This window comes from Synchiropus splendidus, chromosome 10 (assembly GCF_027744825.2).
Source record: "Synchiropus splendidus isolate RoL2022-P1 chromosome 10, RoL_Sspl_1.0, whole genome shotgun sequence".
Lineage (NCBI taxonomy): Eukaryota > Metazoa > Chordata > Actinopteri > Syngnathiformes > Callionymidae > Synchiropus > Synchiropus splendidus.
In genome coordinates this window covers 5,906,527-5,929,875 of record NC_071343.1, presented here as the reverse complement: position 1 = coordinate 5,929,875, position 23,349 = coordinate 5,906,527, and the positions used below count along the sequence as shown (strand labels likewise).

Here is a 23,349-nt window from a genome sequence, read left to right as displayed (position 1 = left end):
CCGTTATTGACCTCAGCTGTTGAATAAATAATGTTGTCCACACAAAGAGTGTGTGTGTGTGACATCGGAGGCATTATCAGTCGCAGGAGGTTGCTTGCTGAGCCGAGGTGAGCTGCTGTTTACTAGCCTCCAGAGATGTTTGCTGTACTTCATCATCGCTGCGTCCTTCCTCACTGATTTAGCAGGAAATACATGGCTTCCCGTGACACCACTCCGGGGAAGTGCTGGTACATTACGGGCCGAACAAATCCATCCAAACCTAATCACGCTGAATACAGCCGCAGATGTCGGTTTCCTACCCTCATTGTGAGGAAGGAATCAAATTTGGAGGCTTGTCATGGATGGTTATTGGGTGTGTTGAAGTTTTCCTTCACTTAGGTGGAACAGTGCTCAGAGTGTGAGGCTGAGACGACCCGCGTTGGCACGGCTCATCCCGCCGAGACCGAGTCTACGATAGATTCAATTCAGTTGCTCAGTTTCTCATTCAGAAACGTCTCATTTCAGCCATTCATCCCTTTCAACGAAATCCATGGAGCAAATTCCTGCACTGGCTTTCATTGCAACCTGAGCTGAAAGAGTGCGATCGTGATGTGGGAAAGAAGCAAGATTCTCCAAGTGGGAACTCAGAACTACAGAACTTCCTGTGAGTGAGTGGGTTATGTCTTAAAGGATAGTGAAATGAAGAAAAAGGCTGAGTAAATTGTTGGTCTGGTGAGAGTCGGTGTGACAGAAAATAAGAGAAACTGGAGGGGTCTCGACCTCCGGCTCGGCGGGGTGCACTTGGGCTGGGAATGGTTTGTGATAGTTGCAGCGGAGTAGCTCACAGTGATGGATTAGGTGATGGAGATGTGCTTTCTCCAGTTGACGGCTGGTCGTCTTCTTCACAAACGTCTTGAACTGAGGAGAAGCAGTTTGTGCTCTCTCTTCTCCCCCACGTGATGACAGATCCATATGGTCTCGTCCTGAAATTTTTCACTGTGGTGTTTCAACATTGCGTCCTCCCATCATCTGTTCTGCTCTAGTCCGCCTTCCTCATGGCTGGCTGGTTTATTCTCAGCGTCCGTCAGCAGCCTTGTCTGTCTGTCTCCGACCGGATTACCGCTGCTGGATTGGACTTCATATTTACATATAACCTTTACATATTCAATTTCATGCTCCATTTTTCTGTTGTTTGGAGTTGAATATGATTATGAATGTAGCAGGACAATGCATGACGGGGAGCGACGCTGAGTATAAAGACAAAGCTGTCTGTTTGTATTTCGCTCGAAATGACTCGAAGGCCGCGGCATGAATAAAATAGCAACCCAACCTCTCCGCCGAGTGAGCCGACCCCTACCAGCACTCGTGGTCATTGTTGTTGCTAGCTAATTTTAGATAAGGAGAAAACTTATTACCGACAATCACAGTTATTGTCTGCTGAATTCAGTGATTATATTTCACCCCAAAAGAAAAAAGAAGTGATGAGTGAGGATGACACGAGACCAGACACCACTGCTCTGCTTGAATTGTTTGTCCTCTCTTCATGAGGCTGAAAAAAATGTTGTTGTAGAGATTTTTTTCTGGAGGTAGGAGAAGTATATCAGGGTTTAATCGGATGAATGAGTATAATAATAGTAATGAGTAATAATAATATAATAAGTAATAATAATAATAAAAAGATAAGATCAGCTTTTTTCGTCCCTCAAAGAGGAAATAAATACATCATGAGTAGAACATGGCCAGAGCTGCATACTGTGTGAGCCGTGTTTGCATCTCAATCCTTTGAACTAAACATCAGTAACGTGTGTGTGGCACCGTGAGGATGTTAAACATCTAATAAGACACACCAAGATAAACAAACATTTATTTGACTTTCAAGATCTATATTGTGATAATATTTAACATAGTCTCTAAAAGTCTCTCTAGAGTCTCTAAGATGGATGATAATAATCTTATAATAGTCTTATTTATTCTACATTTGTTTGTCATGATAAGGAAAAGGAAATTCTTCTTTGTTTATTTTCTATCAACCCCAACCCTTATCCTGATCATCCTCCCTTGTTGCTTTGATAAAACCTCAAACACGACAGGGACATTTGTTGGTATTTTGATACAGATTTTTTTCGATTATTATTGTGGAAAGTTTCTAAAATATTGATGACAGTTGATGTGTTGATTTTGAAGTATATTCCTTGTTATTTTAGGAACCAAAACAAGGGGAGAAAAATTATTTTTCCGTTCCCTTTAATGGCTCTTATTCTGAAAATATCGGGATATCATCAATGTTATCGGGCTGTGGGAGGCAACCGGAGTGCTCACAAATTCCAAACAGAAGTTGTTTTGAAGCCTAATTTCATGGTAATTTTCACTTATTCAATTTTCAAATCAGTGAGCACTCAGAAGCTACAAAGTGCCTCGCAGCGTCTGTTCTTATTTACTCCAGCGCAACATGAGCCGACAAACGTGCAGCCAGAGTGGAGTTAATAGAAGCAGACAGGAACACAAAAGTGTAGCTACCGGGGAAACGCTCTTTTGTGTCGCTCCGATAATTCATCAACTCCTCTTGTGTCTCTGTTTGCTCCTGGGGAGCTTATTAAATTTACGATCTGGTTTCTTGTTCAAGGCTCGGATTAGCGTCACTGTTTGCAGAAGAGGAGAAAGGTCACCTGGATAACTTCATTTGGAGATTTTCTGGTGCGATCCGAGTGAGGAGCAGGTGGAAGGATTCAACCCAGATGTCTCCAGACAGCTGGAGAAAAGGGTCGTTTTTGTGAAGGCTATCAAAAACAGATCACATTGTCCAGAAACTCCTTCCTTAGGCTGCTTCCCTGAACCACTGTTTACTTTGTAAAATGGAGATCGAATAGCTGTCTGTTTGGATGTCATCACAGAGTACATTCTGCTCTCGAGTAATACAGAGTCTATCATGCAGCCCTCGGCAAGTCAGAGTAAATCTGTTGAAGTTATCATGAAGAAAAATTGTAATATTATTATTATTCAATTAACTATTCGTCAGTTAATTTTCATTTCACTCAATTTTAGTTGCACTTTTGTGTTTGTCTGTCCTCACCACTACAATTATATGAAATGTTTTTAGTAAGCCATGAACCTTCAGAATTTATTTTTTCTGCCAATCATATATATATATATATATATATATATATATATATATATATATATATATATATATATATAAAATAACAAAATGTGCTGTTTTCGCACACGTTTCCGCAGCTCCGCCCACAGAACCGATCTCCTGGAGGAACAGAGATGAGAAGCAGCAGCTGAGGCCAGCTGTGGTGTCGGAACTTCGGACACATCGAGTGCTTCAATGTAAATAAGAAGATGTGAGGAGTTGATGATTCAAGTTCATTGCTGAGTTTGTTTCATGTTTCCAAAACTACTTTAGAAGTGATCTATGTATGAACAAGATCTATTTTCCTTCTTACAATTAGCAGGTGCGGCTAATATTCCAGTGCACTCTATAGTCTATTTATATATATGAAATCTATTTTTTCTCAACTCAATATTCACCACTTTACTGAATCTTTAAAAAATGTACATTAGATGAAAATACAAATTATTACACTCCAAGTTTGTTCAAGTTTTCACATCATATTAAGGCTTTATTTCATTTGTTCCTTCTGTCGCTGTGGCAGCGTTGGCTTGCTCGAATGTTAACATCCCAACTTGAAAATGGAGTCATTCATACTGCAAACTAACCAAACTCTGGTCGTCTCCTCACCGTTTGCCATCTTTGTTTACTCTGCCAAGTGCAAGTCGACAGCCGTGTCGCTCACAGCAGTTGGCAGAGTCACTGAGCAGAAGCTGGTGAGCAGCCACAGAGTTAGGGGAAACTGACAACAGCACCATGTGGCATTTGGACCAAACTGTGACATCAAGCAATGGAATCCTTGATTTGAGGAAACCATGAGTCACAGTTGGTTCTTGGTGGATATAATGTCTGATGGTAAATAAGGCATCTGTCTACTTCGGTGAGTTCCAGTCGCTGGTGTTTGTTCAAGAACACAGCGAGAGGTAGTGGGAATGTGTTGACTTAAGGTGGCCTGTGCTAAGACACCACACCTACGGCTGCTCAGGAGATGCTTTGCTGCATGTGACACAGTAAATATGAAGACTCAGTTTTATTCTGTTGGCCGCGTCTGTCCACCGAACAACATGAGAAGAAAAATAAGAGAAATATGTCTCACAAATCAAAACAGTATTCACAATTTTCTTCAAAACACTGTAGTCGATCCAGAAACACAATCCACTCCAGTGTTCTGTGATTTCCTGTGGAATCGGTTCTCGTCGGAACGAACTGGAGTTGCAAGTGTGGATTAGTTCAGTCGACCATGGAGACGTACATCCTGTTTAGAGGGAGTTTTCCCATTACGATTGTTTATCGTAGTATCATAGTATAGATGAAGTGTGGCCGCCATAATGTTGCATTATTCAGACTCACCTTGTACTTCCGGGTATGTCGCGGCAATGACCGAAACGTAGAAACAAATCAAAACGATTTATGTTTCATGCTTTCGTTTTTCTGTTCTTGTCCGCAAAACAGAATCATGGTTTCTCAGTTTTTGGTTTTGAAACAAAAATGGAGAAACAAATGTAACTTTATCTGACTTTAAAGCGGAGGCGTCGGACCGAAATTTCTTTGTGATATGTTTTTGTGCAATGACAATAAAGAAAGTCAAAAGTCTAAGTCTTTATTTTGAAACAAAAAATGAATGAACGAACGAAAGGTACGCGGATTGTGAATGAATGAACTTCCTTCTCGCTTTCGAAACCCTGTCCCTGTTGCTAGATTGTAAATGACAGACTCATATCGGGCTAAAACGCCGCACATCATTTTGACCATGTGACCGCGACTGCAGATGAGGCCGACTCGTCTGCCGCTTCATTACTGCTAATTAATGTAAAGTGAAGGGACGAGGCGGCGGGGAGACCGCCGAGGATGAAAAGAGGAGCTGATGAGTAAGAAGGGAAGGAGGCCGGTGAGCGGACCCTTCCACTTAGGTCTCATTTGCACGCAGAAGTTGCTCCATCTGAGTTGCACCGGAGCCACTCTGCTTTCATTTGAAGGGTTTCGTGGCTTAGTCACCGCCGCCTGTTCTTGTCCTTGATTCTTTGTCGAGTCCAATAAAGAATCAGTTATTCTTCAAGACATCTGCAAGGCTACGGATAACATTTGCGTTTGTGTCCTCCAGGTGATCGATCACCTTTGTTCAGATGATGACGTCCTGCGGACGACCCAAATGTTCATGGGACGCTGCGGAAACGGGAGTCAATCTTAACTCTCTTCATGCTTCAACGTCTGTCATCGGCTGAAATCGTTGGACCGAAGGATCATGGAGGATCTGAACCTCTCCTTCCTGCTGGAGCACGAACGAGACACCATCCTGAAAGTTCTGCAGAAGGACGAGAAGGTGCGGAAACGTGAGGAGAAAAGAATAAGGTGAGTCCATGAGTCCTGCTACTGTCTGGGTGCTTATAGTCTTTAAAGCAGAAGTTCTCATTCTATTGGTCCCAAACTGCACTGCAACAATCAGAGTGCTTAAAGCTGGAGAGGAAACATTAAGATTTGATTTTAAAATTGTTTGCTGTGTTTATCAAGAAATTCCCTTATATTCTCTCAGATCACACCTGGGCAAAGTGCGGCCTGGGGGCCATATGCGGCCGGATGCCTGTATTTTCGTGGCACGTTTGACGTCAGACTAAAACTATTAAACTAATATGTCCTAATTTTTCTGCCTTTTTTGTTCTTTCTTTATTAGTCACCACCACTTCTGCAGTAAATATAGCATGTTCTTGTTTTAAGACTAAATTTTTCTTCTTTTCATTGGTCGTTTTTGTGTTTTTCCTGTTCCTCAAAGTACAGTGAAGTAATACTGAACATATATTTTGAAATAAAAAACATCTAGTACATAGTACAAGTTCAAATAAAGTTCACATAAAGTTAAATATTTCAATAGGTTTCATGGCATATTTACACTTCTTAATATCCTAAATTACATTTCATCTTCTTAGGTTCACTTTGTCCTTGTTACTTAATTTTGATAGATATTTTTCCATCATGCTTTGTACTCATGGCTGTCTTTCTTTTGGCACCTTGGCCCCTCACAAACGTTACAGTTTCTAATTGCCCACCTCTGACTTACATGGTCAGGTATCTCAAACTCAAGGCTTGCTGGCCATATCCAGGCTGCCTGGTCATTTGTGTGGTCCCCTGTAAACATCTGTTTTTTAAAATGAAATCCAGCTCTGACTGGAGCGCACCACAAATGAGACGCTGTGATGACTGTGTTCAACCATTGCTGTTTGACACACTGTTGGGGAAGTGGAGGCATGTTTGTGTGTTAAAGAGAAGGGGGAAAAATGAATGGAAGTCTATGGGGAGATAAAGTTATTTTATGGTCCACTTTGCCCTGGATCACACACATGCTTTCCCTCACTTTAAATGATCAATAATGATGTGAGTTTTGACTACGTTTGTCATGTAATTCATGATTTATTTGCTTGTGAAAATATGTAATTATTTGGGATACAAATCAAACGGCGCATGTACTGTATGACGTCACAGCAAATCCGTCTGTTCCGGCGCTAAGGCTGATGCTAAAGGTACTAAACTGTCAAAGGTAGAAGCTAGCAAACATCAGCTGACATTGTGACCCGTCTTGCCTGTCTCTTGAAAATAGTCGCTATTTGGTGCCTTAAGTAGGAGAATGTTTGCCAAAGACGTAAACAGAGACTGATCCCGAATTCAGTGTGAGTGAGTGAGTGTCAGTTATGGCATGTTCATAAGCGTAATGCATTTCACACCACTGCGCGTGACTTCACTTTCTCATCTGGTCCGGATTCTGTTTCTCCACATTTCTAATCGCCTCTCTCCTCCACAGGAAGCTGAAGAACGAGCTGCTGGAAATCAAACGCAAAGGGTCCCGCGCGCCTCCGCAGGAGTCCGAGGAGAGGCTGTGCGGACGATGCTCCAAGACTTTGGGTCTTATTTTCGACAGAGGAGACTTCTGCGACCAGTGTCTGCTACGTGTTTGCAACGACTGCCGCGTGACGTTCTCCAGCAGAGGCCAGTGGAAGTGCAACGTTTGTGCCAAGACGCTGTGAGTCAGACACTGCGGGGAAAACTTAAAATAAATAAAGAACTACCTCGAACATTATCTGAAATAAGTCGGATTTAATTTGTGTATTGGATTTTTAACCTCCTTTTTTATTGATGTGGTTTGGTGTTTATGTTTATTCCGAAAACAAAAATATTTTTCATGCTTTTTTGGATGACTGAATTCTAGGTTGCAAGTGATGTTGGGGATGTTTTGTTTTTCAGGGAGTTGAAAGTGTTGACGGGCGAGTGGTTTTTGGAGGAACGGTCCAAACGCTTCCAGCAGGGCGTGACGAGCAGCGACGTGGTCAAACAAACCATCCTGACCACTCCCATAAGTAGGTCCACCAGCCGACCTCACCGCGAACATCTCGTCATGCTGCTATTAAGTTTATTTTTTTTAATTTCCCTAGCCATCAAGCCAAAGTCCAAAGAGACAATGTTGCCGTTTACCGATTCCGAAAGACTCGACGCTCACAGTGCCGACGCTGCCAGGAGGAAACGGTGATTCAACTTTCTATCTTTTGAAATCATTCAGAATTAAAGCTGTCAAATTGCTGGCCAGAAAGCTTCAAACCCTTCGGAGTTCCTAGGTGCCGTGGCATTCCAGCATTTGAGTTAAATTTATGAATCTAAGAGAGAAACTAAAATAGAACAACGACTGATTACGCTGAGGGCAAACGCGCTCACCTCCTGTGCGGGAGGATGTGTGGGAGGAGACGAGCAAATAACATTTTTTGGCAACGCAATAAATTCCTGAGAAAAGGTCAGCACTTCAGTAAGATGTTTTTTTTGGCAGCGTGGCGGTGTAGTGTAGCCTCTCTGAGGCTTTTCAGTGCAATTTTGGTTTTGTGGGTTTACACCAGGCACTCTGCTTTCCTCCCAAAGTCCAAAAACTCATCATCCCAAGGTGCTGTTATTGTTCTTTTCTGGCAACTTCTCACACTCTCTCACTCATTACTATGGGAAATTTAGGATCAGCAATTTACCTGTGCTTGTGGGAGGAAATCAGAGTGTCTAGTGGGGCAACACAGGGAGAGAATACAAACATTCTGTTGCTGTTATTGTTAGACATTAGTCAGTAAGAAACAGTTCAGAAAGCAATTGCACTCAGTGTAATGTTAAAAAAATGTTTCGAGGCTGTTCTTTATCTTGAAATGTTCTGAAGGACTGTCAGACAGAAGGGAGAATGAAAGAGCATTTTTCGATGAAAAACAGGGCAGGAGGCATGAGAGACGCTAAGTGGTTGCTAATTTGATTTCTTCTTTCAAGACGTTTAAAAAGGCATTTGGCAAAGCAGCACACAAGTAATTGGATTTTACCTGACACTATCTAAACTGCAGACTAATGGTTCCTGAAGGCATCATCAGGTTTCAGTCGGACAAGTCTGTGGGATTCTGGTTTGTTCGAGATGTAATGTCGATGGAGGTGGAAATGATTGAATGATGGTGTGAAGAAAAGCTTCTGTGTCGTGGATGGTGATCAGCTCTTTGTGTGTAGACGGATGAAGGTGGACCGGAAAGGCCTGAAGCCAACCTTGAGGCCCCAAAATGGATTGGACTGTGTCAGCGTGAAGTCTGCCTCGGAAGGAGACGCACAGAGCGTGTACAGCGTTCGCTCCGCTCCGTCCCCTCGGTCAACCAGGTGAGAGTCGGGACTGTGATGACAGTTCAGCAGGAAGCTTTCTACTGTCCGAAAACACGACCGATGGTTCTTAAAGCTGATGAGGTTAATACTGGTCAGCCCTCCCGGAAATCCGCCCCGAATCCGGCTACAAGTTGTTAGATCCGCATAGGAAGTAGACGCGCTATGTGCCTGTGATCTGCCCGACCGATATCCGCCACGTAGGCGGTTCCTATCTGGAATCAGACGCCCGGATCTGGGCAGGATGTGGCCTGGATCTGTACTGGACCCGGGACGTATATCAACTAGATTTTGCGATTCCAAGTCCAGAAGTGGCCCACATCCAATTCTGAATCAGAATCAGGATCAACTTTATTGCCGTGTTCAGTGGGGATCCCACCAACTAGGAAAGTGCTTTGGATTAAGGTGCTGCCTTAAATTAAATTAAATTAAATTAAATTAAATTACATTTCGGATGGTAGCAAACAGATCCATACCGGATCTAGCCCATAGTTGGGAATCGCGGCCAGTTACTGCTCTGTAGTTAAGTCGGAAAACAAGATGCCGACATCCTCTTAAAGCTGCTCTTGCTCTTGTCTTGTCCGAATACATTGGATGGAGTTTAAACTTTCAGTGTATTTCATCAAAGACGTCTTCCTAAAGAAACTCATGACTCAAAAATTCCCAGTTCTGTATTGACACAACAATGAAGCATGCGTAGTGTGATGTCATCAACAAGCGACAGAGCAGACTTTTTTTTTTCACGCCATATTCATCCACAAAGTTCATATTTTGGTGGATTTAATTCCTTCAAGTGACATAAAACTTGCTTATAAAACACTACTTTGAAGTGTAAGTTAATTCTGAAGACTGATATTTATGTCATTTGATAGATATTTTTTTATTTATCAAAATGAAGAATGGAGATTTCAGTCTTGTTCTGCTGTACCTTCACTTTAGGGGAGGCGCTGTGGAGGCTTCGGGATTACCAACAATGCTGAACAACCGACGGTCTCAAACGCCAGACAGATCTTCATCCTCCAGCGACAACAGAAGGATCCGGGTCAGTGAAATGAAAATCTAAGGATGATGAAAGGTCCAATCTGACGTGGTGTCTGGCCGCAGCCTGACGGAGCAGAGAGCGTCGGCAGCTGTTACTCCAGCGACAGCGCGTCGGAGCGCAGAACCGGAAAGAACGATGAGACTCCGACCATCTCGATCTCCCGAGCGTCCGTGTCATCAGGTGAATATCTTGTTGAAGAATGAGTGAGTCCCAGTGTGACTGAAGAGGGTGGCAGATGGATCTTAAGATGTCGTCCTGCTGGACTGAATATTCAGGAGTCAAGAGGGAGACTCCGGAATAATATGCGTGGACACGGACAAAATAACCAAACGAAGACAGACTTGGAGCGGAATGATTCATGAGCAGCAGCGGAGATTGATAGACTGAGGTCAACTGCTGTTTCAGGGGTGGTTTCCTCTTCTCCATCACTAAACTCTTCCCCTGATGTAAATATTTGTGGACGCCTGACGAAAGAAGAAGAGCGGAGGAGAAGCTTCATCGCCGAAGGGGATCAGTCCTCCGGCTATTTGCTTCAGGTCTTCATCTGGAAATATTCTCCCACAGGAGATGAGCCTTGTGGAGTTCTCAGCTTATGCTGTCGGCTTGTTTACACTTGCCTTTGCTGTCCAGTTGTGACTTGGAAAACAAGCTGGTTTAATGAATTTGGTGTTGATAATCATGGCTCCTTCGAGTTGCTCCAACCGTAGATCAAGGGCGGCGATTCTGCCTTGTTGACTGTTGACTAACTTACCCAGAATATTGACCTACTTTCTTTAACGCCAGTTGAGCGCTAGTGTTGCCAAGTCCTGTTTGTCTTTTGGCTCAGCTCTTTCTTCACCAGGGCAGACGGAGATGAGACTTCATATCTTACCATCCCGATCTGGATCAGCCACATTAAACCTTCACTTCACTCAGAGATCCTACCATTTGATTATTTTCATTTCGAGTTTGTGATTCAAAAGTATTTGAGGTTATATATACATTCATCCAGCTATATTTTGACAGGTACAGTCACATTATTTCTCAGCTCTATTGACGTAGTTCTGTTTCATATTCTGACATTGGTGTTGATTCTATCTCTCCTCTGTTGTGTCTCATCATTCACGCTGAACACGTTTTTATTTATTCCTCTCTTCGCCTCTGGTCACCAGATCACAGCCGCTCAGAAATGGACCTTTCAGGGGCTGGTTCTGATCCCAGTGATGAAGCTCTCAGCCTGCGAAGTCGCTCGGTTCCGGGGTTGAATGAAACTGTGAGTGACATTTATCTTCCCAGCAGGGAAATATTTGATCATGAAATGTTGTTGGGCTGTCGACATTGATAAGTATCAAAGGAGTCACCAGCGGAGTCGACTCTATAGCACATGCATCGATCAAGTGGAATGAGAGCGCAGCGAATACATAAATCTGCCCTTGCATTATGACCTACCTCTGTTAGAAAGGAATGGATGCCGTCGAAACATGGTTGGATTAGGATTGCTCACTTTACGGACTGTAAACATTAAAGTGCTGAGTCAGCGCAGGCCTCTGCCAAGGAATTAATTTTATATGACTTTATAGAAGCAGAGCATACAGTCGTATCAGTAACACAACTTCCAGAATTGTGTGGGCTTAGTGGCCTGCAGGGATTGGACCACTTCACCAGCAGAGGGTGAGCAGCATTCTTGGGTTTTCAAAGCACATTTAAAAATCTCGTATTAACAATAGCAATATATTTTGTTGATATATATATATATATATATAAAGTCGATATTTAGGCTTTTTTTATGGGGGGATAGTTCTGAGGGGGCGCGGCAGAGGCCTTGCAAGTGAGTCACAAAATTTGAAAATCCCACCTCAACCCCCATGGAATAAGAGAACGCTGCCAAAATGTGAAAATCCCTTGACATAATCTTTTGAGTTACAAACAAACGAACCATCACCAGCGACAGCACAATTACCTCCTCGGCAAAGGTAATAAGAGAAACAAACCATTTAATTTATATTTACCAAACACCCATCGAGGAATACCACGAAAGAAGAAAGACAACGAAAAGTATCATTATTTTTGCGATATAATTCACATTTGAAATACCATTAATTGCAATGAACTCCACCAGACTTCAGGTGGCAGTAGTGTAACAAAGCTCCCTCGACACGCTCAAGAGACACAGGAGTTTAGAATCAGCACAGCCATACAAGTTACTGACAAGCCTTTCATCCGAGTATGATAATTCCAATTTCAACTGCTGTGACCCCTCTTTATTTGAGCGACAGCCACCATCTGTCGAGCTGATTGTTTTCGTCCGCAGGAGTTTTCGGACGAGGACATGGAGGAGGACATCGACGCGCTGATGTCGGCTCACAGGAAGACAGTCACTCGGCGCCTCAGTAACGCAGTGTCAACGGTAACACCCAATTTTTCTTTATGTTCTTCTGACCAAACCGACTCGACAGCAGCTTTCTGTGAAGTCCTGAATGCTCAGACACAGAACAAACATGTACAAGAGTCTGTGAACATTTCATGCAAGAGTGAAGAGTGTGTTTCGTTTGTGTGCAGTGTAAACAACGTGTGTGATCAGCTGATATCACCAATGTCCTCCACCGCCCAAACAAAGAGAGCTGCACACACACAGCCTTGACTTGTAGCTACTTAGCGTTTCCATATTCGACGTGAAAAAAGTAGTTAGACTGAGCAGTACATCTGTTGTGATTTACTCCTCTGTTTCTCCATACAAGACAGCTGCTACAGGAATATTTTAACAAAGGTTGAATCTACTTCCGCCACTGGTCATTGATAGAATGACATTTTAATGATTTAACTGATTTAAATTGTGTTTAGAAAACACCAGAAAAACCCTGCTTTTGTTTGCGTTTGTCATTTAACTCATCAGTTCCAGCGAGACTGCCAGTCTGACATTTATGATATCAGTGAATGAGCTGTGGTTGTTTATAGTTTGTGGATGAAGAAGGCGGGAGACGGTGGAGGACATTATGCAGATAGACGTCTGATCGTGAATAATCCACTTTGCTGCTGATTCATTTTATGGAGCTTTGAGTGGATAGAATGAAAGTGGAGCAGCTGCTCTGTAAACGCATCATTTATTCAGTGGACTCATATGTCTGCGCTCATGACCCTGTCTCTAGCGCCACCACTGGAGCAGTTCGATGAGCTTCAACGCCTCAACAAAAATTAGATAGTATTTGTGATCTTGTTAAATGTAAGTCTTACATGATTTTAAATGAAAATATTATAAAATATTATTGTAATATTTCCAATGAACTCTTTTTTATTTTGATAATATTTTGTGATATCTATGTGTAATTTTGCAGTTTGTGTCTATCATTTGATCACTTTAATACCCACTAATTATTATTTTACTGTACTTTTTGAACAGTAAATATACTCTGCAATTACACTAGGAGTAAATTTATGTAAGTTTCAATCTATTAACTAGTTCCTCCTGTGAACATATTGAACTGTTATTCTTTTTTTCATTCACCATTCCTTTCGATTTTTCCTATTTGAGATTTATATATTTTTTTCTTTATTATTTTGTTCTCCAAACTGTACCTTTGTACCTGTACTACCATTTGAAATCCAAACTATTGGCACACCCAACCTGTTGCCCAGCCACCACTCCCAGGGTGTTTTCCTTAGTTGGATTTGTCGTTTTGATGGTCATTTTGTCTCAGCCAAATATTAAATTATACCTTGCCAATAGTAATCTAATAACTCTCAGGTGTGTTGCATGTCTAGTGTTGAAGAGCTCATATGATTCCACCCCATGGAGTGGTCAGTGTCCTTCTTTTTGCTGCTGTCGAACATTTAAATTTAACATGTAAGTATTTAGTATTTGGTTCGTACTGCAAATCACTGTATTTAACAGACAGTGCAGGTCACCAAAAAAAAGGCAGTTCTTTTGGAGGCCTCCTGGTCTGTTAGGCGGAGAGCAGTTGGATATAGACCGTGAAGAACAAGGTTCAACGTCAAGAACAGCAGACGAGGTTGGTTGCAGGGGTCGCGGAAAAAACAGTTGGAGTCAGTCTGAGGCAGAGTCAGGTATGCAGGCAATGGGATGAAACAGGTGGGCAACAGATGATTTGTGAATGAGTTCTGTGTTTCGGTGCTCTGACTGATGGTGAGTGAGTGACTGGACCATATAGCTGGAACAAACAGATGCTGCCCTGAGTGCCCTCACTTGCTACAGAGTGGAGGTGACTCATGCATTTTTCTCTGTCCTCTGTCACGGAGCTGTGACGTGCTGAAGGCTCCAGGTTTGGTAGAATTGCATGTATTGCCTTGTATTCATCTCAGGAATGTGACCCAAAAATCAGGCTTTACCGTCCAAGGTCAGGTCCCATTGTGGAGACGTGACTTACCCATCTTTGACCCCAGTGTTTAACCGATGTTATTCTGTTGTATTACCAACTCCTCCAGTGTGTTTGTGTGAGTGTCGAATGCATTCTTCCTAATTTCAATTCTTTATGAGCTGTAATACTCTTGCTTTCATCTGATGATCGCCATGGTAACGGGGAGTCATGTTGTTTCTGGCCTTGCATGCTTGATGTTGCAGCAGCTCGTCCTCAGGGGCCACAGTTCTCGGGGTCTCCTCTGCTAACTCTGCTTCCCTTTCTTTGTGCTTCTCTCCTCCACCCGCCGCTCCAAGTCCTCCACTCCCGGCTCGGAGAGGAGATGGAGCTACCTCAATGTCCCCGACTCCGACGCTGAGACCGTAAGTCTCTGCCAGTCCGCGTGTGTTCCATCCGAACAGGAGGTGCCGCCGCATCCATATGATGAATAATCGAGACGCATTCGCCCTCACACACGCGCACAATTACATTGGCTTCTGACGCGGCGTTAATTAATGCAAACATTTTGACGAGGACGTAATTTCACATAAAGCTCGTCTCATTAGCGAGGTATTTATCACAGTGGCTCCCAGCTGGAAGTTAATGAGGTCGGGGTTTCACTGGAAAAGGAAGAGTGGGGAGCGCGATGGACTAGTTTGGGGATTTCAGCACTTTCTGGACAAAAATATCATCATTAGCGCGACAAAGCCTTGGCTTTCACATCACGACTTTGGGCTGCAGCACCTTAACCTGGCAACCGCATGTGTGTTGTGTCGGCAACACTGTCAGAACTGTGACTTTCATCTTTTACACATCGTCTTTCATGCATGTGTGTCTGTGCTTTCCTCTGAGGGCGTCACATTTCTTTAACCCTGTGGCTCACCACTAGTTCACCAGAAACACCAGCTTTTTATTTATGGGATACGCCGATCGTGCCAAATGACACAACCTGGCTGATTCCTTAACTGCTTATAGTTATACACGAGCAGCAAAGCAGGGAGAGTTTTTACATCACCAATGCTGCGCTCCACTGAGCTGCATGACTGAGACCTGTCGGTTATTCACGTGTGGCCCCGGCCCCTGTCTGAAGTGGCTATAAACCAGACCTGGGCAAAGTATGGCTCGGGGGCCAAATGCGGCCCTTTGCCTGTGTTTTTGTGGCCCTCATGAGGTCACACTAAAACTATATAACTTATAAGTTGAATATTATATAATTTTTCTGTTATTTTTTTTATCCTGTTTCCATTTCATTTTTGTGTTTTGCTCAAAATTCATTGAAAGAAAATTCTAAATATATTTTAAAATGAATTGCCTTTTCATCTTCGATGTTTGGCTCATAGTTTTATGATTTCTATTCAAATAAATGCATGTAAAATGATTTTTTGTAGGGTTCATGCCATATTTATACTTCTTAATATATTTGCTTCCATTGAACCTTTTATGCTTCATTTCGTCCTTGAGATTTTTTATTCACGTTTCACAGTCATCGCCACCTTTCTTTTGGCATGCTGGCCCCTCACCACAGTTACAGTTTATAATGTGGCCCTTTAGGGAATTTAACTGCCCACCCGTGCTATAAACCTACATAGCTCAGGGCTAACAAGAGGGCTGAACCCACCTGTTCTGGTATTAATACAAACTTTTATGTGATAAGCTGTGTAAAGTTTATTGATGTCCCTAATGTGCTGAATGAAAACATGATCCGTGTCCAAATCCCAGGCACGTTGAAGAGCTGCTGATGATTTTTTTCATGGATTTGTTTCTTTGAAAATAGAATTGTATTTTAGTTGCAAGGGAGAAAATCATGAAAATGGCCGTCGGTCATCGCTGTACCTGTATTTTATTCATTTGTTTGCACTGTCAGTGCAACAGCCTGTATGTCGTGAATCTGATCAAACACCTGGCTGAAGCCAGTGAGTGAGCAGCCTCAGGTCTCATGCCCGTTCGTAGATCCGAGACTGGCATCTGACATCTTTGTTCTCATTAAAAGTCGGCGACTGTGAGGCTGATGTCTCAGAAATCTTAGTAAACCATGTGAATTTTGTGTCAAAAATGGAACACATCCATCAGTCAGATTACATAATAGCAAACAAATAGAACCACAAAAAGCAAACACAGAATAAGCCTTGTGTAAAGAGCAAGGAGGGCACCCAAACTCGTACACACCCAGATCACTCCAACCAGTGAGTCGTGGAATGGTGTGATGCTGAGAGCAAACGTGATACTGAGGCCAGTAAGAGCTTCATAAATTCATTGTGTATCTCCAACGTAATCTTTAAGAGCAGAAGTTTTGACATGATTTCCTTCAGAGAACAGAAACAGCAGCGAGTTGTGTTTGCTATAAAAGCATGAATTAGTACTCTGACTTCAGAGAGTGGATCACACAATGGAAATGTTGGATGATAAAAAGCTCATTGTATTTTTGATGTTTCATTCAAAGCTGCTGCGGAATAGCAAGTATTTGGTGGTGTTAGCTAGTTTGACGTCTCTTCACTTCATCCACGTCTGTTCGTGAATCCTCGATCATCAGCCTCCTGTCTCCTCCTAATAGAGCAGCATCAACAGCATGATGAGCATGTACAGTGAGACCGGTGACTATGGCAACGCCCGGGTGAGCGGCGAGATCCTGCTCAACATCAGCTACAGCTACAAAACTGGTGCTCTCAACGTCCTGGTGAAGGAGTGTCACAACCTGGCAACCGGAGACGAGCGGAAGCAGCGCACTGACGCGTAAGAGAGAAGCGCCCTGCGACCGGCCGGGAGATATTTTATGGGACACCCTCATCCCAGTGATGTGATAGACTGCACTTTAAAGCTGGAATTTAAATAGTTTTCTTTTCAGATGAAATGGATTCCTCTCATGCCAAAAGGCCCAGATTAATCTAGGAGGTGTTATGATGAGCGGCAGCTTTTCCTTGTGCACGGCGAGTGAGTCACATTCTCTTTTATGCAGCTATGTGAAGACGTACCTGCTGCCAGACACGTCACGGCAGAGCAAGAGGAAGACGAGCATCAAGGCCAACAGCATTAACCCTGTGTTCAATGAGAATCTGAGGGTCAGTCGCCTGGAAAACACAACCTATTCATGAGAGCCAAACTGAATTACACGGCCCTGTCTTCCAGTACGTCATCAGCCATTCTCAGCTGGAGACGCGGACGCTGCAAGTGTCCGTGTGGCATCACGACCGCTTCGGTCACAACAGCTTCCTCGGAGAAGTGGAGCTGACCTTTGACTCCTGGGAGTTTGACTCCCAAATAGAGGAGTGGTATGCTCTGCAGCCAAAGGTAGGAATTGATTTCATGTTTTCGAATGATGGAAACCTGGGCCTACAGACGATTTATGATCATGAATTATCAATATATACCAATATATATCAAATATATAGATAAATTAAGGGCAATAATATTGGCAGAGGTCGGTGTGCTTGGGGTAGTTTTCTCATTTTCATCAGTAAATCCAGTGTCTTGAGCTTAAAAGTCGCTGGGGCAGCAGTCCCACCAAAGAGGCCCAGACTCCCTAATAAGCTACCAAGGAAATACCAGGGTGCTCCCAGGACAGCTGATCTCTCCAGCGTGTCAACAGGCTTCTCTCAAAGCTACACCTAAAGCTGACACAGCTACGGAGGTTCTACCTTGAACCCCTCACCCAATCTTGGGTTACAGACACCCTGCGGAAAGAACAGCCGCTTCTCACACACAGTCATGTTCTCTTGTTCTACTACATGAAAGTAGTAAAACAGCAGTCACTGTATCCTCTCTATTTCCTCATTATACTGTAGTGATGACAAGGTAGCTTTTTCAGGCAAGTTATAGACTCAAAGACAGAACCACTGATTCCTGCTGAGCTTGCAGAAAGTTGGTGTGGAAAGTTAGAACAAGTGAACTGTTTGAAAACATGTCCCAGATCCAAGGAAATATATTCTGTTGTGATTCACATTCAAGTTGCTGAATGATGTCTCTGCAGATGGAGAGCAACATCGACTCCACGATGCCGTACAAAGGAGAGCTGACTGTAGTGTTGAAGTACATTCCTGCTGAGAAGAACCTCACACTTCCTTTGGACCAAATACAAGGTGCATGTTTAGTAGTTAGTACTGAGTTAAAGTCGTGTTGTGTTGTACAGTTTATCCTCTGCACAGTCACATTCAATGATCATTTCATTCACTCTTTCACTGAACATTTCTGAGTTTGACACCTCAATGTTTTGTTTTGTTTTTTGTTTTGTTTTTTTTCACAAGAGCCCATTTGTGTGTATTCTGACTCATCCACATCCTTGTCTACTAAGAAAGGTGGGACTTTTGAGTTCCAAGTGTGAGACCTCGTTTTGTGCTGCAGTGTTGGAGTCATTTGATTCCGCGTTTCTGTTCTTCTCTCAGTTAAAAAAGGCTTTCTCAAGGGGAAGAAGACCAGCAGCTTCACTCTCCCTAAAGGGGGCATGGTGGAGCTGCTGGTCAAAGGTGCCAAAAATCTGACCGCGGTCAAGTCTGGAGGAACATCAGATCCTTTTGTGAAAGGGTGAGACTCATCCTCTCTGTGAGTGACTGGTGTGCACCTGCTGAGTTTTCACTCCCTCTGCTCAGGTACTTGCTGCCCGACAGCAACAAGTCAACCAAACACAAGACGTCGGTGGAGAAACGCACCGTGAATCCGCTGTGGAACCACACGTTTACCTACTGCGGCCTGCAGCCAGGGGACCTCAACAATGTGTGTTTGGAGCTCACGGTTTGGGACAAGGAGGCGCTCGCCAGTAATGTCTTCCTGGGAGGAGTCAGACTGGGGGCCGGCACAGGTAGGTTCCAGACTTGTACTCTCATCTCAAACGTCTAGAGCAGTGTTTCTCAACCGTTTTTAAGCTGTGACACACAACCAATGGAATGTCTGCCAAAGCGCAATTGTGCTTGGTCTAAAGTCCTGTAGAAAATCTCTTTTAATTTGTGAAAAAGTGTGCATGACACCAGAAGATCATCGCTAAGATATCAAAATAGTCCAACCAGCAGCAGGATTTAAATAATCGAATTTACTATTGAACAAAAAAATACACTTGATGCAAACTGTTGAGAAAATTCTGAATAAAATAAATATAATAATAATATGTCTAAATATCATAAAATAAAAATTATATATTTTATTTAAACATCACCCACATCTATCTCCGGACAAATGAGGTGAAACTGGATCATTTCCACACCGGTTGAAAAACACTGATCTAGAGTCACACGTGGGAGGAAACTAGAGTGCCAAGAGGGAAGAATAAGCAAACCAGGCTTGCCTGAATTTGCTTTCAGCAACCTCCTTAATAATTTTTGCTTACGTTGCTGCTGAGACTCTACTGGAAGTTATCATTCATTTCCCTATGAAACATGTTTGGGTTACTCCTGTGGATTTTGTCACTTTGCATGGTTGTGCAAAATGAATGTGTCTCTTGTGAGTCAGTGGTGGAGGAGGATTTTTTTCTTTTTTCAATAATTAAGCGGGACACTGATTTCCGATGCCGTTTAAACTAGTTTTCCTATCAAAGAAACACTGTTCAATTTTTAAATCTTTGACTGAGTTTGACTCCAAAATGAAAGCCCTGAACTTGATCCAGCTGTTGAGCCGAACATGCAAGTCAGCCGCGGGTCATGTGGTCGGCCTGAACACAGATGTTTCGCGGATATTGATACTCAGTCGGAGCAGGTGGTTTATTGGCGGACTCTTGAGTTGAGTGGGCATGAAGACGAATGTCAGAACTGTGTGGGCCGCACCTGAAGGTCTAATGACGGGGAAGTGATCATAGTTGCAGCAGGGATTTTTTGAGGATTTTGTTTTGTTTGAGTAGCAGTTTTTAAACTCAGTTAGCCTCAGTCGTCATCATCATCCTCGCCCTTAAAACAGAAGTCAATCACGCGAAACAAAACAAATTTCCTGTAAATGTTGCTGAGCATGATGGGACCAACTTTGGAAGCTTGGAGTCTGTCTGTGGATTTGACACAGGATGCTGTGGCCAATTATTAAGATGGAGAAACTCACCTTTGAAGTGAGAGTCGAAGAGCGGAAGCTGTTAGGTGGAGGTGCATCATGCTGGTTCTCCTTCAGCGTGGCAACAGCGTCATAGTCATGTGATGACCCCAGCAAACTGCACTTTTTATAGGAACATGACAGAACTGCGACCCAGAAGGGAAGCTGCACGCGTGTTGTCATGGCAACGGCCTTGTAAACATGAAAATAATTTGTTCCCCAGATACACTTCAGAGGTCCCATGTTTGTCTGTGGTTTTTGTAGCTTCAACTTATTGTCATTTTTTTCAAGTGGGATTGTGTGGCTTTAGAAAAGTCTTTCTGTTTTATCAGAATTGGCTCAGAACTCACTTGCAGCACCAGTCTATCACCAGCAGTGAAGCCAATGGAACTTCCCTGTGTCTGTCTCCCTTCAAGGAACGAGTTACGGTAATGAGGTGGACTGGATGGACTCGTACGGCGAGGAGCAGCGGGTGTGGCAGCGCATGGTGGACAACCCGGAGGTCCCTCACGAGTGTACTCTGATGCTGCGCTCCAGCATGCGAAAGCACAACACATGAGCTGCACACAAGCACACCAGGGACCAGATGTGGAAAGAGCCGTCGCGCAACTCCGGTCCAGAGCCGCCGGTCATGCCTTAGACACCCCACCCCTCCACCCCCCCGACCCCTCTCAACTATCTAGTCCGATGTTTACTGCGCTATACGACAGATGTGTTTGTGCGTAACCTCCCGAGCTTAGAGAATAAGCACACAGCGTGACGTCTTTGTGATTCATCTCTCAGACTCATTCCTGCATGCTCACGTAGACGCTCTGTATGCAGCGGAATAGTAGGAGGAGTAGAAGCACAGGACTGCAGATGAAATGCTTTTTTTTATTGAAGAGAAGATTTACATAGCGACTTAACTGTGTACGATATGGTGATTAAATGGCACAAGAACCGGTCCGGTTCTGTCCCAAACACAAGACGGGGCTGTGTGCAAGCAACAATGATGCAACTCCTGCGTTGAACGTCTGTGTTAGGCAACAGGTAGCTCAAGGTTAAGTAAAGAAAAAGAGTGGCTCATTCAGTCCCTTCGAGCGGTGAACTGATCTTTAAACAGACTCGGATCAGGTGAGTTGCAAGGTCGACTTAAATCCCTCTCCAGCGGCTGTTATGCCGACATGTCTGAAATGATCCCAACAAACTCACACAAAACACTGCTCAGAAAGTGCACAATTTCATTAGAAATATCTGAAAGCTTTGGCTTCAACGTTGCCTTTGGCTGCACTATTACATCACATTCTTGGCTCCATAAAAAGAGCACTAAGACACTTGTTCAGTTTAAATTCCTGGCAGTTTATTGCCAATAAAATGTAGTAAATGTCAATAAAAGTTTGTCAAGATCAGAGCAAACAGAGACCAGGGCCAAGCTGTATACAGAGTCACTGTAGACACGCACATTTGTTTCCCATTATATTTTTCCAAAATAAATCCTGAACTGAAATACTTTCATGGGAACTAACTAGTAGTTCAGTTTGGTCGCAAAAGGTGCTTGCTCGCGCCAGAAAAAGAGGGAACCTATCGCCCCTGCTGTTGGATTTACATACAAAAAAGCAAAATCCAATCGAGTCACAGAAAATAATCTTTGATGTGTAGGTTCACCTCCAAACTTTTTATGGTGAGCTTTCTCAAACATTTAAGAATGAAGAAACAGTGAGCTCCAGAAGTGTCACTTTTCTCATTCAGGGAATAAGGGCTAGTGCTCGAGCGCCACTGGGACTCAGCCTCCTGGTTGGTCTTGGCCTCTGGATGCTCTGCTCTCAACGCTAACTGTTGGTGGCGCTATAATTCAGCCACTAACTCAGTCATTCCAGGTATTTCCTGGTTGTTGGAGTGACAATATTCATCACCACCTCAGTCATTTGTGACTGAAGAGACTGCAAGTTCAACTCTCTCCCTGCTGAAACTCGGGGTGAATGAACATGGCAATGTTGATCATAGAAAACAAAGTGTCACGTCTACATCAACACTGAAGAACGTATGCTAAATATCACTTCACCAATGGCCATGAATATTCAAATCAATGTCTCCATTTTGTCTGGTATCACCAGAGATCACACAGTCCGTGTTGCCAAACCTTCGAGAGCCGCTTGATTCAGACCCAGATTCAAATGTTTACATTCCTACCTTGAAGGTTCGAGCACATGAATGAGCATATTTAGCCCCAGCACTGTATCAGTGTGGTGATGAGTCTGCGCAGACGTGGAAGAACAAAAGCTAAAGCACTGATAACTGCTCTGTTAGCAAAAGAAAAGTATGATTTTGTGTGTTTGAGTGATTCCAAACCGAGGCCATCTGATACCCACCTCATGGAGCGAGGCTGCGGGCTGCCCGTGGTGGCACTGTCACCCCAAAGACTGTCAACCCTGAGGGCGTTTTTTTTGGTGAAGCTCCTGCCGCTGGACTGCCAGGCCCCAGCAGCATCACTGCGGTTGATGTACAGGAACCATGTTTACTGATGATGTAGTTTAAAGGGGAGGATCGTGCAATACCTGATAACTGTAGAATCTTTTGATGTACATGCATGTATTTCTGTCTCATTTGCAAGCATTCGACTCAAGCATATTTTATCTCAAATGTGTTTCAGGAATATTTTGAAATAAAATAAAATTTCTTTTCAGAGATTAACATTTTTCTTGGTTTTTGTGTTTGGATTTTACTTCAGGTATTTTTGTAGGTCGGTCAACACAGTGTTTTCAGGATGGAAAATGTTAATAGCAATTTTATTGTTTAATTTTAAAAGTTTGTCTGTTTCTCTGTTTGAACTCACCCAGGATAACGATGAAAAACTGAATGAATTGCAGGGTAACATTGACCAAGTGAGAATTTGATGTTTGTCAAATGTTAATTTGGTGCCGATGAGGCTTCACGAAACAGTGTCTGAATTTTCAGAGCGCACTAGAAAACATGCCATTCCACTGGGCTCTGAAAATGGGCTCCGAAAAAACACTGTTTCGTGAAGCCTCATCAGCTCTTCTCTATAGTTTATGGCTGGATCTTTTCAAGACCTCCTCCTTAGCCTTGTTCATTTAATGAATGTAAAAGTTTTAGGTATTGAAAAATAATGTATTCAACATTCTGGAGGTCAAGACGAAAAGAGGACTTTCCAATTTCCGTCAGTGTGTCAATGTCGAGGAGGGTTTTCAGAGTTGATTCAGTCGGTCTTGTTGCTCGTACCTCTGGCACTTGAGAGG

At 43.2% G+C, this 23,349-nt stretch overlaps 1 protein-coding gene across 6 annotated transcripts in view; it reads left to right on the top strand.

Annotated features, from left to right (window-relative positions):
- The window catches only part of sytl5 (synaptotagmin-like 5), a 37,140-nt gene extending 14,370 nt beyond the window's left edge, over positions 1 to 22,770 (top strand). Inside the window, exons 2-19 of one of the 6 annotated variants that reach the window (XM_053877054.1) lie at positions 5,196 to 5,443; positions 6,885 to 7,103; positions 7,325 to 7,437; positions 7,513 to 7,603; positions 8,600 to 8,743; positions 9,683 to 9,785; positions 9,848 to 9,965; positions 10,937 to 11,037; positions 12,076 to 12,171; positions 14,434 to 14,499; positions 16,668 to 16,846; positions 17,070 to 17,172; positions 17,240 to 17,401; positions 18,081 to 18,189; positions 18,355 to 18,405; positions 18,493 to 18,631; positions 18,697 to 18,905; positions 20,530 to 22,770. In XM_053877054.1, coding sequence (XP_053733029.1) covers positions 5,337 to 5,443; positions 6,885 to 7,103; positions 7,325 to 7,437; positions 7,513 to 7,603; positions 8,600 to 8,743; positions 9,683 to 9,785; positions 9,848 to 9,965; positions 10,937 to 11,037; positions 12,076 to 12,171; positions 14,434 to 14,499; positions 16,668 to 16,846; positions 17,070 to 17,172; positions 17,240 to 17,401; positions 18,081 to 18,189; positions 18,355 to 18,405; positions 18,493 to 18,631; positions 18,697 to 18,905; positions 20,530 to 20,672 — 2,253 coding nt within the window. In that variant the 5' untranslated portion in view covers positions 5,196 to 5,336 and the 3' untranslated portion in view covers positions 20,673 to 22,770. Of the gene's footprint in view, positions 1 to 3,213; positions 3,313 to 5,195; positions 5,444 to 6,884; positions 7,104 to 7,324; positions 7,604 to 8,599; positions 8,744 to 9,682; positions 9,786 to 9,847; positions 9,966 to 10,936; positions 11,038 to 12,075; positions 12,172 to 14,433; positions 14,500 to 16,667; positions 16,847 to 17,069; positions 17,173 to 17,239; positions 17,402 to 18,080; positions 18,190 to 18,354; positions 18,406 to 18,492; positions 18,632 to 18,696; positions 18,906 to 20,529 lie in introns of all 6 variants that reach the window. The other 5 variants (XM_053877051.1, XM_053877050.1, XM_053877053.1 and 2 more) reach the window with 5 other exon arrangements.
- The last annotated feature ends 579 nt before the right edge of the window (positions 22,771 to 23,349 follow it).